At 38.9% G+C, this 17,921-nt stretch overlaps 1 protein-coding gene across 1 annotated transcript in view; it reads left to right on the top strand.

Moving 5' to 3' along the window:
• SLC22A15 (solute carrier family 22 member 15) overlaps positions 1 to 17,921 on the top strand; it is a 37,219-nt gene that overhangs the window by 11,923 nt on the left and 7,375 nt on the right. Inside the window, exons 2-8 of the mRNA XM_086769931.1 lie at positions 6,155 to 6,367; positions 10,584 to 10,716; positions 11,682 to 11,846; positions 12,847 to 12,976; positions 14,746 to 14,961; positions 16,312 to 16,452; positions 17,257 to 17,342. Coding sequence (XP_086626057.1) covers positions 6,155 to 6,367; positions 10,584 to 10,716; positions 11,682 to 11,846; positions 12,847 to 12,976; positions 14,746 to 14,961; positions 16,312 to 16,452; positions 17,257 to 17,342 — 1,084 coding nt within the window. The remainder of the gene's footprint in view (positions 1 to 6,154; positions 6,368 to 10,583; positions 10,717 to 11,681; positions 11,847 to 12,846; positions 12,977 to 14,745; positions 14,962 to 16,311; positions 16,453 to 17,256; positions 17,343 to 17,921) is intronic.

Genomic DNA, 17,921 nt, shown 5'->3' with positions numbered 1-17,921 from the left:
TACCACAGTAGAAGAATCCTATTGAGCTCTTTTTAATCCTGTAAGTTGTTTCATCTGTCCTGGAGCAAACCATATAGATAACTGTCTTGCAAGATTTTGCTTCAGTACAAGACTGACAGCTGAACTCTTAACAGCAAACTCATTATCTATATTTATAGCACTGTGGAGAAATCCAGCTTGCAGGAAGTAATAGTAATCTGTCTCTTGATGGTAAGTTTTCTATTTGTCTATTCTGGTGTTTGGGTGAATGGCATGGTGGAAGAGGTAGAAGAATCTAATGCTCTTGTCATAATTTGAAGAAGTATGCATATTCAGAGTTAAATTTGCTCATGTGCTCTTGTGGTGTGAAGAATATGGGTTTTGTTCTTGGAGAACCCTTTGTGGAACTTTGTTTTGACTTTGCTTTGTCACAGTCTGCATTCCATCCTCTGTTTTGCTTTCCAGTTATAAGCAGACTCTTACGTACCCTCTGTTCGTTGCCAGTAACTGAGACATCTCAATATGATATCAATTTACCTACAAATACTGTATCTCTAGGATTGTGCTAGTGAAAAATGCAGAGCTGAAAGTACTTCACTAAATTTTGCTGGTAAAGATCACTTCTGCATGTTGGCAGAAAAAGTGTAGATTAATTTTCTTGTGATAGACTACAAAATAATTGTTAAAGCAACTTGAGCTGAGGAGGTGAGAGCCTAGGTATGCATCCTGCAGTCCTGTCACCAGTACTGTAACTGGTTTTGTCATCATTAGGTAGGCAGGAGTACCAGGTACAAGGTGTGTGCAGTGTTCCCATGGCACGCAACAGGAGTTGCCTACTATTTGAACTACCTTTGCAAAAAAACTTGTACAATGAAGTTATTTGCTCAAATGTCTGTGCTGCTGGGAAGTAAAGCAGACCTTGTTTGTGCGTGTGCTATTTGGTGGTAGTAGTCATCTGACTAATTGGCACATGTGCTGGCTGTTAGTCCTTCTGCTCAGAAGGAGCACCAAACCCCTGCTGCTGCCGTTGCCCACCAAAATGATACTGGGCATGAAACAGAGTTGAGATGTGTGTGTTTGGATGTTTGGAACAGAAGAAGGGGAAGCTAAGGGGCCGTTTTCCACAAACCTGTAGGAAGTGAGGCTCTGAGTTGTGGTTTGCTGTACAGTGTTAGATATCGATGTAGATGTTACAAAATTTCTAGAACAAAGTTCTGTATGGGTTTGGACAAACTTTGGGCTTTTTTTTCTGAGGATTCTGGAGGCCTACATTTTAAGGCTGTAAAGCTCTGAATTGCGTAGATTTTTCTCAGTTTCTCTGCAGAAACCCTAAGTTTTCAAAATAATGTGTTGACTCTCATTGCCACAGGTAAAAATCAACAATGCTTACATTCTTTGTGGGAAATACTTCCTGTCAGAGTGGGGTTGGGTTTGTTAAGTGTCTGAGAGATTACATCGTATTCTTCTGCACATGGTGATTCTTCGCTTTGTGACTACAACAGCTTTCCCTTCTGTCTTATAGTGTTCTCTCTCTTATTGTGCTACTGAGAGGGGAAAAATACTTTGGTGGAAGAGTGTGTTGTCAGCAGCAGATAATTTTGCAGCAGAAAGACACTTTAGGGCTTTTATATATAAAAGAGTTATTGAAGGGGAAAATATCATGTGAATTTAAAGGCAAATCACCCTTTTGAAATAACTCAGAGCAGATGAGATCATCAGACTTTCAAAAGTAAGATGGCACTCCAGCTTTTCAGCTGCTTGTCATGGGTTCAGGAGAAATTACTCTAATCCTAAGATATAAGTATCTCTTCATCATAGGCTTCTACCAGAGCACTGCACACAATGTGCAGTTTTAATATTTCTGTATTTAGTGGCTTACTCATTATTTTGTTCAGCAGTGAATGCTTCAGATGATACTTGTCTAGAATGACCATGCTGGTTGTGAATTGCCAATGTGCAGATTAAAAAGGTTGAAAGCACTTATTAGTAGAATTTAACTCTTGTTTGATAATGGGTAAGTTATGAGGTCTAGAAGAGTTTCTTAAATTATTTTTTGTGTGTTTTAGTCATACACAAATGAAACTGTATAAGTTCTTCCTCCCCCTCCCTTGTTAGTCTTATTAGAGATCCTGTATTTTTTGCTGGAGTAATTTATTATGAAAATGAACACTGAGAAAGCCAGTCAAGACACTTGAGGCATTTCTATTAATATTAATTTCAAAATGTTAATTTTAAGTTAATTTCAATACCTGTTAATGAAATAGCTATAAATGGCCAAATGAAATTTCTTCTACTTAATAAAGACAGTGAAAGTTTACAGGTTATTAAGGTGTTGCCTTGTGGGAACAGAGAGTGCAGCACAGCTGTCTGATATTGAAGAATTTGGTCCTTGAACACCACTTGCTCAATAACAAAAAACAGCAATTAGAACAAGATAAGTAAATACCAAAGGCAAAAATAGTAAAGACAACTAAAAATCTAGAACTAATCCAAATGAAGTTTAAGGCGCGTGAACAGTATATTGCTACCCGTTGAATTAGATTATTAAGCACGTGCATTCCGCGTGTAACTGAGAAAAGATATAAAAGACTTAGGCTGACGGATAGTAAAGGTCTCCGGTACACCATCCACAGAGTTCATGCCCTTATTGCAGCATTGCCTTTTAATAAATCTCCTTACATGATAGACTTCCAGTCTAGACAGAATATAAAATTTTAACCTGCAGAGAATATAAACAAACAGGAGAAACTTAAACCAAAATAAGAAGACTGTCAGCATTTCATCATCAGTGACTGTGAGCTGCTACCTCCTCACCCTGTGCTTGGTATTCATCTTGATTAATACAACCAGAGCAGGGTGCTTGGTAGGGAAGCGCCCTTGCGGCCCAGAAGGCCAACCGCATCCTGAGCTGCATCAAGAGGAGTGTAGCCAGCAGGTTGAGGAAGGTGATTCTCCCCCTCTACTCTGCCCTGGTGAGACCCCACCTGGAGTACTGCGTCCAGTTCTGGAGCCCCCAACATAAGAAGGACATGGACCAGTTGGAGAAGGTCCAGAGGAGGGCCACAAAGATGATCAGAGGGCTGGAGCACCTCTCCTGTGAGGACAGGCTGAGAGAGTTGGGGCTGTTCAGCCTGGAGAAGAGGAGACTCTGGAGAGACCTTATAGCGATCTTCCAGTACCTAAAGGGGGCCTATGGGAAAGATGGGTGAGACTCTTTAGTAGGGCCTGTTGTGATAGGACTAGGAGTAATGGTTTTAAAATAGAGGGAGGTAGATTTAGATTAGATGTTAGAAAAAAATTTTTACACTGAGGGTGGTGGAACACTGGAACAGGTTGCCCAGAGGGGTGGTGGAAGCCCCATCTCTGGAAACATTCAAGGCCAGGCTGGATGAGGCTCTGAGCAACCTGATCTGGTTGAAATGTCCCTGGTCCTTGTAGGGGGGTTGGACTAGATGACCTTTAAAGGTCCCTTCCAACCCAAACCATTCTATTACTCTATAAAGCCAATTGAAATGTTTTATGAATGGAAAGTATACATGAAATTACATAAATGTGACTTTACTTGGGTTATAGAACAAATGAAAAATGAAGGGCTTTGTTTGTCATAGTGTATGTAATATAGCCATTTTAGACCTTATAAGGTTGTTATAGAATATTTTATTTTACAGGGGTTTATATTGATCACCAGTCTACATAACTATGTTACTGCTAAGTGCAAGCATGTGAAATTCTTAAATGGGGAATCTCCAGATTCATTAACAAACTCCTGCGTCTTACTTGAATGTTAAAAACTGTATTTTGAATTTATTTAAGTTTAGAGTTTGCTTTGTAATGTTTTTAAGACCACTTCTAGAAAATGCTTCTGGTCTTCAGAATTGTAAATTAATTTTGGGGGGTGTTTTGTGGGGCTTGTTTTGTTTTTGCAATGAAATGAAGAGGGTTTAACATACCTGTTACCCAAAATACAAGACCGATAATCACTATGAAAAGTCTTGTGTCAGCAGTGACTCCAGTGAGCTTGAATATAGAACAATACTATTTGGCAACATTAAAACGTATTTCCCTCTTCATACATTTTTCTGATTCAACAGATCAATTGAAAGTGTTTGTCTTTGTTGTATCCTTGCTTGCTGCAGCCACTAGGGTGCCTAAGGCTAAAGTTTTTATTGAAAAAATATCTGTAGTGTTTCTTTGTGTGCCTGCAATCACTTATTTTTTTATTTAGTTTTCTGTAGCTCGAGTGGGTTTCACCTACAGCAAAAGTGAAAAGTGTTATGCTTTCTTTGTGTAAACCAAGTGACTTGAGGATTTCATTTCCTGAACTACTTCAAAAATATGTTTATTATTTCACAAGACAAAAGCAAGGATGTTATCACTTAGTCCTGACACAGAATTGTCTGAATGAATCAGAGTAAAGGGATGCACCACAGATTATGACCTGTAATTCTCATTTCTCAGTAATTTCAAACTGTTCTTGAATATTCTGTCCATACATCCCTAGCAACATGGCCACTGAGCTTTTCAACACCTCTTTCCCCATGTAATCTTAGCCATTGCCTTCTTTCCCAGATGAGGTCTTCTACTTTTCATCATTGTCTGTCTAGAATTGTTCTTTAGCTTAAATAATAACATAGTTAACAGATTGTGGTTTTTCTTCCAAATCCCTTTTGATACTCAATAATTTTATATTAAAAATTAGAAAGATAATTATTTTTTTAAAGAACTTACCTCCTGCCACTGCAGTAGGAGTCTATCATGTAGAATGCAAAGCTGAAGGAAGGAAAATGCTTTCAGATAATAACTTCAGGGGTCTCTGTGTTAATTCAGTAGTAATTCTCATTTAGATCTAGGTGTAACTCCAAATACTCAACTATTGTACAGAACAGAATATGATTGCTTGGTATTGCTTGCATCAGAATGAAGAGGTTCTCAGACTTATTTTTTTTGTGCCTATCTCTGGTCTTTCCGGTTTAGATAATTATTTGTGTAGTGGCCTTCTGAGAGAACGCATTTGCTGCGGGTACATTCTTCCCAAGAACATATGGAGGAGGTGCTGGAAGCAGAGCAAGGGCTGTATTGGGGAGGTGACTGAAGCGAGGTTTGAGGAACAGAGTGGCATGACTGATGCAGGAAGTCATAGGCAGGAGAAGCAACAGGGTGTGTGTGTCTGTGTCCCCCTCCCCTTTTTTTTTTTTTTTTTTTAAATCAGGATCTACTGTACTGAGTTACTATTCCTCAGTGAGAGCTTGAGACAAGGGGCAGTTTTATTGCGGATGGGGGAGTGGGGAGGGTGTGTCTTTGTGTTTTTACCGGCAACTCCTTTTGTCTCTCAGAAGATGTTGTCATCTGTCTCTCAGAAGATGTTGTCATCTGTCTTCTGTTGTAGAACTTGTGTCACTTCTATGTTTAAACAGGTCTAAAATCACTAGGTTTTAAGATGTAAATGTAGACTGTTAAAGCAGTGGCCTGTGAATGTTCTTCTGAGCAAGCAGCAATGACCTAGCTCTAGAACAGGCTTGAAATGTCTGGATTTCCAGCAGTTTTATTTATTCTCTCCTAAACAAAGCTAGCTGCTAATCACTGTATTTAGACCTTGTATGTCTGCATAAAAGTGTAGAGATATAAAAAATGCATATGTACATTCATATGTGTGCCTCTGTCTCTCTTTTTAAGAGTAAAACGGGTTCACAGAAGATTAAAAAATAGGAAAGAATTCATTTTGGTAAAACTGGGAAAGATTAGATGTGAAACAGTGAGGAAGAGATCTATTCCAAGTATCAAATTAGAGGAATGAACAATACAAGTGAAAGAAGAGGATATAATAAAGTAATGCACTTGCATTAAACAATAGTTTTATTTTGTCTCTTTAGTACCACTAACAACTTTTCATGCGTCCAGGAGGTGTACCTGCTATGCATGGGAGTTGGGGGCCTCTGAGGGAAGGCTGCCAGCAGGGGAACTTCTTTTCTCTCAAGTAATCAACAGATTAAAAAGTGTAAGAACCACCATGTTGTAGTTGTGATTCTTTAGTGTGTGATATTTGGTAGATGGGAGCTATACATAGCATCTTGTAGTGGTAGAAGGCAAATATAAAATAGGAGTATTTTTTAATACTGTTTTAATACATTGCTTGGATGTATGTTTAGCATCTTTGATGTCTTGTGTTTCATGCCAGCTTTATGTGGCCACTGAAGCCATCCTCATCGCATTGGTGGGCGCAACTCCTCCCTACCACTGGGATCTCCAAGAGCTCTTGGCTAATCAGAGCTATAGCAACCAGTCAGCGAGTGAGCAGAGAGCTTTTGGGGAATGGCTTCTGACTGCCAATGGCAGCGAGGTGCATAAGCATGTACACTTCAGCAGCAGCTTCACATCAATAGTCTCTGAGGTAAGTCAGAAATGTGTTTTGCTGCCTCATGAGTAGTAAATCTTACTGAGAAGTTGTGGGGGCTGGTGGTACTGCTTCTTTCCTCCATACTAATATGTGTTTGATTAGCAAATGAAACAGGTACTACCTCCAGGTAGAGAACAGGTAATCTATGTGTATCTTTACTGGCAACAAGAACTAGCTTTATTTTGCTATGCAGATCTTGATGAAAGTTCTACTCCAAAACTTCCTACCTTCTCCAGGAGGAAATTATGTATAGGATCCTGTAGCCTAGTCCCACAATTGAGCTGGAATTGTGTTGCTCATTGTACTAACTTGCTCAAAATCCTTTATGGACCTTGAGCACTTTCTGGCTGCCTCTTGTCATTCCCTTGCTAAAGTCAAATGCATGTAGTACATCCATCATGGAGTTAGTACATCCATCATGGAACTGGAGAGGAAATTACTTCTGCAGTTTTTGCACCTCCAGATACAAGGGAAGGCATGGGCAGTGAGGAGGCAGGTGGGCAAAGCAACTCCCCCCATCCTATCCCAAAACAAGCTTTAGCTTTATTGGTGTGGCCTCTGTGTTTTGTAAGTGTCTTCTTTGATAATCTAGTCACAGTCCCTAGAGAAATGGTTCCTGACTCTGCACTGATGTGTACAACACCTGCCCTTCCTGGGGCCTTCAGTATCTGTTAATGTCAAATTGTTCTGTGCAAGAGCTCTATTTGAGTGCTTCTGTTACAGGACCTGAATTTAGAGCTGTACAGTTGAGTCAAGTGTAGTACCACTTGATAATTCGTGGCTATTGTCCAGAGGCGTAAATGCTATCTGAATTAGTCCTGTAAAGCACTTAACTTTATTGGTTCTGAGCGTATTAATAAAAACTGCCAGCTTTGGAATAGTACCAAGCAATTGCGTACAGGAGGCATTGCTTCTTATTCTGATAGTAAAGAGGTTGTGAGTATTTATGCCACTATTTAAATTGAAATCCTAATGGGCAGTACATTTTTTTTAAGCATTATTTAAAGCTCAGTAAGATTTTCAAACTTTCTCTGGGCTTCTTTTTTTGTGTTTTAATTATCCAAGAATTGTTTACTCTCTTAAATTTGACAAGTCAGACATGTTTGTGGAGCCTAGCAGTGTTTTAGGACATAAATTTTATACAGATTCTTATACATTTTAGTTGCGTAGGTAAGAAATGCAGGTAAAGAATGAAGTTTACTTGAAAAATAAATAAAAAAAAAAAATCCCAAGGCAACTTGTGTAGATTCTTCTTTCAAGTTCCTTAACATACTTCTTAGTAAAGGCCCATGTGTATAAAATCCTGTTGCCTCTCCTGTTTCCCACTGTTAAAATGTAATTTTTTCAACGTTTGTTAGCTGGATGTGTGGTATATTTGGAAGTTGAGTTATATGCTAAATACAAAGATTTTAGTCAGGTTGCACTTATTTGAAGGATATCTTGTCACTATTTAATTTAATTACTGATGTGTAAAGAAGCTTTTTCTATATTTGAGGAGGATATTTTTAATCCTTATCTTGTAGCATCACATACTAATAACATGACCATTGCAAATTTACACTGAAAAGTACTCTGATGTAAAAAGCTTGATTCATGAATATCAAGCACGTGTACGTAACATGCTTTATGTAAAAGAGAAAAGCCTTGAACTCTATAAAAGGCTTCTTAGCTGTTGAGATTAATTTGCAGGACAAACTTTGCTTCACAACCGAATTATCCCTTAAACCCTGAATGATTCAGAAGGCATCTAATGTCACTGGGTTTCAGTGTTGGCAGCTTCTTACATTTTCATGCCAAAAGTTAGGGCATGATTCTTCTAGCTCTTGTAAAATGAACTGACCATGTTATGAGAATAATTTTATCTTGAAATATGCTATTATTATGCAAACATGTTTTTTCTAGGGTTTGGGTTTTTTTTTAATTCTAGAGTAGCTTCAAAAGCTGATTTGCGGTCAGATGTTTAGTTTTAGAACTGAATTTTGTCAAGTCTTGATGCTTTATGGGCACATTACCTACCATATCAGTAAACACCTCATCATTAAAGTGACAATTCAAAATGAAGCATATATTGAAAGTAAGAAAGTTCTTTGCTTGGAGCTTCTGAATGATTTTGTTTTGTTAGCTCTGTAATCTTGGTGAGATTTAATTGCATGACTCTGTTCTCATGGTGAGGTAGTTTATATCTGAGCTTTGAGATAATACAAGCTTTGCGAGAAAGAATATCTAATGGGGTTTTGGTAGAGGAAGAGAAGATTATGAGAAGATTGGAGTGTTATTGCAGAGATAATGACATAATCACCAGCTTACCAGCACAGGAAGAAAACTTGGGTGTCACTAAAAGGAAGCATTATCTCCAGATGCAAGAGGAGCTGAAAAAGAAATAACGCAAGATGTGGAGATTTTAGAATACAAAAGGAAATAACTTTTGGACAGTGAGAGCATGGCATATTTTCATTCTGCGGTTTTGTGGGGGAAAGAATTTCCTGTCAGGTTCAGCCTGAGACATAACTCTGTAAGAATCAAACATATGAAGGTCAAGTTTGTATTTGGAATTGAGAAGAATTGGAAATGACACAAAGTAGACTGTAAAAAAAAATGAGTATTTGCAATGCCAGAAAACATGTCTAATGCTACCAAAGTGTTTCTCAGTGACAGAATAGCTCATAAGGAGGAGCATATGCAGGATTGTCTTTGGATGTAAACCACAGTTTTTACTTTTGCATAGCGTGCCTACACAATGCATTGACATATGTCAAGAGGTAGGACTGAGTCTATTTAAGCTAACAGATCTATATGAGAAAAGGCAATAAAAAGGAGAGTGAAAGTTCCAAAAATTACAGTATTCTGAGGGATCTGTCTTTGCTTTTAGAATCAAAGACTGCACATGATCTGGGGGAACTGTGCAATTGGTTAGTATCACCTGGTGAGTTTGGGAGACAGCAGTTGTGTTTTGATGACTATCTGATGACTGACTGAATGTGATGCTTGGGAGACTTATGCAAAGTTTGGTCTTCCTTAAAAGACATGTCATTCCCCTCAACTATTAGTGTGCTGGTTTTGTTTAGCCAAGGTGGAGCATGCAGTGGCAGCTTCTGCAAGAAGCTACTAGAAGTTTCCCCTTTGTCTGGTGGACCTGCACAGGTGTAGGGCAGACCCACCACTGGCCAGGGCTGAGCTTAATGGTGACAGTGATAATGCCTCTGTGATAATGTATTTAGGAGGGGAAAGATAAAGAAGTGAAGAAGCAGAAGTTGGGGCAGAGAGGGGGAGGCACGAGCCTTGTTGGCCTCCCGGTGGAGAGGGGCCTGACTTGGCCTGACTGAGAGTAGTGAAGAGATGAGATGTGAAGAGAACCTGAGAGGCATCTGCCTGAGCTTGATTGTGAAGAATTTATTGTGAGAGGAACAGCTGTAGATGCCAAGGTCAGTGAAGAAGGAGGGGAAGGAGTAAAGTTGCTCCTGGCAAGATTCCCCTGCAGCCCATGGTGCAGCCCATGGTGAGGCAGGCTGTCCCCCTGCAGCCCATGAAGGTCCACAGAGGAGCAGAGATCCATCTGCAGCCCACGGAGGACCCACACTGAAGCAGATGGATGCCTGAAGGAGTCTGTGGCCTGTGGAGGACCTGCACTGGAGCAGCCTGTTCCTGAGGGACTGCACCTCATGGAAAAGGACCTCGCACTGGAGCAGTTCATGAAGGGCTGTAGCCCATGGGATGGACCTCACACTGGAGCAGGGGAGGAATCTGAGAAGTTCTTCCCATGAGGAGGAAGGAGCGATGGAAAGCGATGTGTGATGAACTGACTGCAACTCCCATTCCCTGTTCCCTACCCTGTGCAGCCTGGGGCGGGGGGAAGGAGGTAGAGATAATTGAAGTTAAGCCTGGGAAGAGGGAGGGATGGGAGGAAGTTGGGGTTTTTTTGTTCTCTTTCTCATTCTTCTGCTTTGGTTCTATTAATAATAGTCAAAAATAGTTTTCCCCCAGTCAAGTCTGTTTTGCCTGTATCCGTAACTTCAAGGATCTCTCCATGTCCTTATCTCAAACCTCGATCTCCATTATATTATCTCTCCTCCATTCTCTTGGAGGATGGGGAGAGTGAGTGAAAAACGACATAGCTTGGTCCCAAGCAGGGCTAAACTACGACAATTAGCTACTGGTGAACTTCTTGGATTCTGGTTAATTCCTTTTTTTCCTTTTTTTCTTCTCCATCCAGTGGTTTTTAATAGGCAACACATCATACAAAGTCAGTGCTGCCAGTTCTTTCTACTTTAGTGGTGTGTTTGTTGGAGCAATCTCCTTTGGCCAACTCTCAGATCGCTTTGGGAGGAAGAAAGTCTATCTCACAGGTAAACACTACCATGTAACAAAATGAATTAAATGGAAGCGTTGTGTCTCTGGAAGCCAAGTTTCTGCAGAGAGCTTGATACGCAGCGGTCCTTCCAGTATATTTTGGGAATATAAGTAGGGACAAGAAATTAATATTTGACTATTCAATCACAATCCGAATATCTGGGAGGTGTTCTGGATTTAGATCATACCACAAGTGCTTGCACTCATTCATGTCGTGCTCATGGGATCTCCACAGGTTGCAATTAATATTTCTATTAATTTGTTAGCAATATTCTTACATGTATAACCTGCTAGAAATTTGTTGCACCTCCTATCTCCTGTCTACATGATTTAATTTTTATGTATTTGTGATCCTCACTGTGTTTTAAAGCTCATAGGCTTTTTTAAGTGTCCCCAGATCAAACAACATTTGGAACTTCATGTTTTGTGTTTGTATTCGTAAAGTTGTGTGTCAATAGGTAAACATGCAGAACTAAAAAACAGATTATTTTTAAAGGAACAACCTCACTCAAAGCAGATAAAAGTGGGCCTGCTGTGCAGTGCAAACTCCTCACATACTGTTCCCTGGTAACATTTCTCTCCTCCAGTTTGTATGGACTGCTTTCCAAGAATGAGGGCAGATATTATTTAATCTGTGGCCTCTGTATAGGGATAAATATCAAGCCCTCTTTACTGGAGCCAGACAGTAGTTTCAAGTATGTGAAAAAATTGTTTGCTGTGAACTGAATTTGAAGGTTTAGTACTGCACACTGTGTATCAGAAACTGCTCCTTTTGTGTCCCCTCCTTTATGATATTGATTTTAGCTACTTAAATTTCTGCCCAAGCCTGTGGTATGTAGCAGTGTGTAGTTGTTGACTGTGATTATTTAGGACAAACGCCACTGAACATCAAATAAAGATACTGATAAGTGCTTCTGTTTTTCTTTAGGTACTCCTCTGAAACTTTTACCTTGTTTTCCAGGTTTTGCCCTTGACATCTTGTTTGCCATTGCAAATGGATTCTCACCTTCGTATGAGTTCTTTGCCATCTCTCGTTTCTTGGTAGGGATGATGAATGGTGGGATGTCACTGGTGGCCTTTGTTCTACTGAATGAGTGTGTGGGTACTGCCTACTGGGCATTAGCAGGTAAAGTTTGAGTATCAGTGTCTTCATTGTCAAAATTTATAGATTTCAGTCTCAAACACCACTTGAGACACACCAAAGCTAACACCATAGCAGTTGCAAATTTAACTCTGAGGATCTGTGTGACCACAGTCTTTGAGCCCTACTTTGTTTAACACGAACCTTAGACAAGCACAGTAGATGACTTGGTGTGATTCATATTTCTGCATCACTCAAGTAGACAGAGGTCCAGTTGAAACATCTCCTGTGAACGTTACACACTAAATACTCATCTAAGGTTTGTGATAGCTGAGCTCTGTCCGTCAGGATTTTGGACTGTGCTAAACAGACCATAGTGTTTGTATCCTAAATACCAATTTTTTAATTCCTGGCAGTTCTCAAAAAGAAATCAGCAGTGTTTTTATATAATGGGAAGATGAAACAACTCTTGTTTATATGTTTAAAAAAAATAGTCTCATGTAGTAATCAACCTTAGAAGAAAAGATGCAGACACTCTTTAACTGTCTTGGTTGCTAGTGTTGAAGCTGTACGTCAGGTGTCACATGTATAAATTGTACCGTTACAGCTCTGGTGCCTGACTTACCCAGTCTGTGACAAGTGCAAAAGAAGTGCTATGCTGAGACTGTTTTAGGACAGATTATCTTATAAATTATGAGAGCTGCAAATGAATACTATGTGTTCCTAAAAATACTGTATTTCCAATGATTTGTACTATTTATTTTTACACACAGAAAGCTGAAACGTAATTATATTTAGAGGATGTAGAATGGTGCTTCTTGGACTTTTATTGGTCTTTGCAGTTAGATGTAATACTTCTGCCATGTGTGGGTGACGGACAGAATGTTCTTGGGTCAAATAGCTGTGGTTTTGCCTGTACTTTTGCCTGTGGTACTGCTGTGTGAATTTTTCCTAGTGAAATGTCTGTCTGATCCTATGTGTTGAGAGTTAATGATGTTCCTTAACAGAGTGATAATGTTTTATTTTGTTTTTAATTGTATCTTAGGATCTATTGGTGGCTTGTTCTTTGCTGTGGGAATTGCCCAGTATGCTTTATTAGGCTACTTCATTCGTTCCTGGAGGACTTTGGCTGTTGTGGTTAACCTGGAAGGAACAATCGTCTTTCTTCTCTCTCTGTAAGTTATTTTTCAAACTGAATTTCCTTAAGAAAGATGTCAAAAATAAGAAAAGAAAAAACCCCACAAAAAAAAAAACCAAAAAAAAACCCAAACCAACAAACAAACAAACAAAAAAAAACCCCAAAAAACCAACCAACAAACAAATAAGTCCAAGTGCACTTCTAGGATAGTGTGAAATGGTGTAACTAAGGTATTTCAACCTCTACCACCCCATGTTCTGTGCTTTCTTTAAGCAGTGCTGTAGTATTTGAAAGTGTAAGTTACATTATATTGTTACTGTAGACACGAACAGTCGCTAGAGCGGTGTAGAAGCACATCCTGTTCTTTAACTGGTATATGTAGAGGATCTAAATGTATATACATGTTAAAAGATACAGACACCTTTTTGTGGTTGTGTGATAACATGATGTTTCTCTAATAATTGTGCTTACACAGAAGGAACAGCATCAAAATTGCTTGCACATACAGTCAAAGATGGCATGCAAAAGGAAAAATAGACAACTTCCTTTTATTTTTTCAAATGTGATCAGGAAACAACAGGAAGAAGGTTTCTTTAGTAAGATAGTAGGGGTTTTCTGTTTGTGGACTTCAGCACTGAAAGCTAATATGATGCAGTGTACTCTTTTCTTACATCCTTCCTGACAGCAACATCTCAGTAACTGAAAGAAGAAAATAACATTAGCTGCTGTTTAAACTTAAGACTTTTTTTCCTTCCAACTTGTATTTAACTTCAGTAACTAACTTTTTGAATAAAGCTCTTTGCTAAAGAGTCAATACACCCTTTCAAAGGAAGCATCAGAACTCAAGGAAAGGTCTTAGAGGCTGTTTATGAGGTGAAAAGCAGGAATGACACTTTCTGGTGTTTCAAAACTTAGTGGTGTTTGGGGCCTTTGGGAAAAAAAAATCAACTTTCAGATTGATATGTACAATTTTTTTGATTGCTTTATGCTTGGGACTTCAGAGCTGTACTCAGAGGCCTATCTTACTATAGTAAAGGATTCTTGTATTCCATGTTTCACACTGGCTCCCTCCCACATTGCTTAAAAATTGCAATGTGCAGAAAATGCTGTCAGGCTTTTTTTATCATGAGGAAGAAAATATGTTCCTTTCTAAGTTCTTTTGTAAAACCACTGAATCACTTTCCTTTAAGCTTAAAAGGAAAAATGTCACTTCTGGTTAGAGGCAAAACTCTTGAAAAGCTTGTGGCAAAAGACTAAAGTTTAAATTGGTTTTGTGAATCTGAAAGTAATGGGAGAAGATTTGTTTTGTAGGCTGTATTGGAGTTACAGACCTACCAGTGAACAGTGCACATGGGTGGCAAAAGCAACCTTTGTACAGCCTCTGCCTTCCTGCCTACAGGAGAGAATTTGGGAAAAAGTTGGAAAATCAGGATCAGAAGACAACTAGCTAGTGTTACAGAAACATCATGTAGTTACTTGTAGTAATGATGGTCTTCCTTAATTCTGAATTCTTCTAAGAGAGAATCCTAATGATACAATGTTTGTGACATTGTGTGTATATGTATGTGTGTATATACATATATATTCAACATAATTTCTTGGTGTGTAAATTACATATGACTTGTGTTCCCTTCCCTTTCCTTTCAACATGCTTTGTCTTGGTTTCAGTAAGTGAATTATAGACCCGAAGGCTTGTTTGAAAAATTTCTTTGTTGTACTGAAAAGTATTTCAGCCTTATTTCCATAGACAAGTCCAGCCTCGTAAAAGAGAAAAGCCCTAAAGCTGTCTATGTATGTGTGTTTCAGATTCATTCCAGAGTCCCCTCGCTGGCTGTATTCACAAGGCCGGCTGAATGAAGCAGAAGATGCCCTCTACCTCATTGCAAAGAGGAACCGCAAGCAGAAGTGCACTTTTTCATTAAAACTCCCAGCAGAGAGGAGTTCTAGAGAGGCTGGCAGCTTCTTGGATCTGTTCAGATACAAGATTCTCTTGGGACGCACCTTAATCATGATGTTTACCTGGTACTTGAAATACTTTGTAGGCTGAGCTGTGCTACTGTTGCCTCTTAAATCTTCGAGAGAACAAGTTGCTGAGAGTTGGCTTATACTGCAGATTGTACTTAGTCTTAGCCTGTATTATTAGCGACACTGTACCTAAAAAGGATCCTTGTACTATAGTATTTCATTAGTGTATTTCTAATGTGAAGCCATTTTTTACCATCTAGTTCTGAGGTGTTTTATCTCTGCCTTTTTGTCATGCTTTTTGAGTCTCAAAATAGTTTGGAACTCTCTCTTCCTTTCTGAACCTTTAAGGCTGCTGAGATTAGTCATGCTGTCCTCTTTGGTCCAGAGCTATGTGTCAATACTTTCACTCATATGGATTATTTTTTGTTTAGTGTGCAGGGAGCCCATTAGCAGGTGGCTGGCCTACCTTGTCTGATGAGTGTTTATTTTCTTAAGAGAAAGTGCTACCAGCGCTAGCAGTTGCTATAGTAAAGAGCAGGAACCCATGATGGAAACAGGGAGCAGGAACTACCTCTAGTCACTAGCAGAAACTTAACTCTCCAAAAGGGCCTATTTTGTTTTAGATAGCTCTGCTAGCCCTGAGGTCTTTTGCTGCCACTTTGAAATAAGTATTATTTATTACATGGTGCGTGAGTCTTCTGGCATTACTCTTCGTACAGTTGCTTTATAATGCTTATATTTGAGGAAGATGTATTGATTAAGGGAAAAACAAATGGCATCATTTTGTCAGCAGATAACACAGAGCTGTTTTCCTGTTGTATTTCCAAATGCTTACTGCAGAATAGTTGATTTTTCTGTTTCTTAAATGAGAATTGCTGATTTCCTCCAGAAAGAATTGGTGACCTGTTCCTTTCCTCTCTGTAAATAAGACAGCCAGTCAGAGTTACAAAAGAAAAGTAAAAATTCAGAATTAGAGTATGGTTAAACTGGACTAGGGTGTAGAAATTTAGAAGAGGACAGAAGTATTATCTGAACTGTTTGAGAAAGGGTTTACACACAGTTGGAAGAGTATGGACTACAATGAAGCCTGATAAAACCGAAAAGGACAAAGACGTCATTTCTTGAGTCAAATAATAAAATAATGATAATATTTTAATTTTATTCTGGTTTATACACATTCTTCTTAAGTGCAGTCTTAAGTTTAACTGAGTAGTAAGTCAGAAATTGGGTCTGTGCAGAGACAAAGTAGTTTCTTTACCTAGAAAACATCATATACTTGCAGAGAAACATTGTAGATCACTCTTCTGAAACACTAAATATAATTTATAGTGTATTTTGCCAGACTAGTGCTTTGATTTGGCAGGCAAAGCTGCAGCTCTCATTTTACTCTTTTTCTGTATTTTCCAGGTTTGTGTGCAGCTTGGTTTACTATGGTCTTACCCTTAATGTGGGTGACTTAGGTGGAAGTATTTATGCCAATTTAGCCCTTTCAGGGTTGGTAGAACTCCCAGCATACCCAATCTGTATTTACTTGATTAACCAAAAATGGTAAGTATGACATTTACTAACCCATTCAGGGTTTTGTTTTGTTACGATTTTTCTCAAAGATTTCCTGTATGTTGCATCTCCTAGCTTAAATCGATTGTGTGGGACTTCCTGCTTCAATGTTACTACTTCATTATATTATCCTGGGAAATGCATTTTTATTTGAAAGTACCATTGGTATATCTTTATTTCAAATAAGTTTAACTTGTTCTCAGTAGCTCACTTATTAATGAGCCATCTAAGTTTGATGCAGAGGTGAGGCTGATCTCCTAAGTCGAACCTCTCTGTGCTAACTCCATGCTAACACAAGGTGGCATTTTCCCTCCTCTGTCTAATCCCCGTTCTCCCTGTTATGTCAAAGCTATTGCAACTAAACTCAACTGAAGCTGTTGTGTGGTTTCGTGTAATAGCTGCTGTGCGCACTAGTATATGAGCAGAGCTGATGATTCAGATATTTAGCATTTTCATAAACCATGATACTCTGGACAATGTCTTTCACTTTTTGTAGAATTCACCTCCCAGTCTCTTCTCTACATGTCTCCTGAGGAGCTTAACGTATGTGCACACACACTGGGAAGGAAATCAAAATCCTAGAAATTGTCAGCCACTGCATAAAGACTTCTTGATGTTCATTTTGTTAAGAGCGCAGTAGAAGCTTGTTTAAAAACAATGTGAGAGGAAGTGTTTGAGAGATGACATTCAGAATTTCCAACTGCAAATAAAGAGGCAACGGGAACTTAGAGGACTCATTGCTCTGCAAACTACAGATCTAATGCAGAATAAAGCTTTGTTATCCTTGCACATCAGGTTTGGTCGGAAGCGAACACTGAGTGCATTTCTGTTCCTGGGAGGATTGGCTTGTCTTATTGTCATGTTTCTTCCTAAAAAGAAAGGTAAATATTTCCTTTTGTTTCTGGAGTACGTGATAAGAAGTTGTAAACATAGCATCCTACAGCCTAAGAATTTGATGGTTGCTACTATATTAGGCTCATACCACATGCGAGTCTCAGTTTTTGAAGCCAGAAAAGCTAACTCGCAAAAAAGATAAGCAGCATCCTACCTAAGATGTTAAGGAAAGCTTGTTAGAAAAACTTGGATTTTATTATTTGATTTTGGATTCTGTCCTGATCATATCAGTCGCTCCTTTCCAGTGCTTCTGACTTAATCACAAAGAATTATGTTTTTTGGGGTATCTTCGTTAGCCAAATGATAGGTCAGTGTAAGTAGTACTCATGCAACTTGTGTGGATCTCTCCAAGTGAAAGGTCAATGTCAAAAAAGCCTAAGAATTGAATCTTGGGGCAGGCTTCCATCTTTTCATCACTGGTATGTGATGTTCAAGACTAGAGTGATTGTGGTATTAGTAATGTGGCCACGTAACTTGTGACTCAGCATTCTGAAAATCTTCTGAAGGAAGGGGTCTTTAAGAAATGTGAATGTGTTGGGTTGTTTTTTGGTTGTTTTTTTTTTGTT

This window comes from Chlamydotis macqueenii, chromosome 1, assembly GCF_036417535.1.
Source record: "Chlamydotis macqueenii isolate bChlMac1 chromosome 1, bChlMac1.mat, whole genome shotgun sequence".
Taxonomy (NCBI): Eukaryota; Metazoa; Chordata; class Aves; order Otidiformes; family Otididae; genus Chlamydotis; species Chlamydotis macqueenii.
The sequence above is the reverse complement of the archived record's forward strand: the minus strand, read 5'-3'. Positions and strand labels throughout refer to the sequence as shown.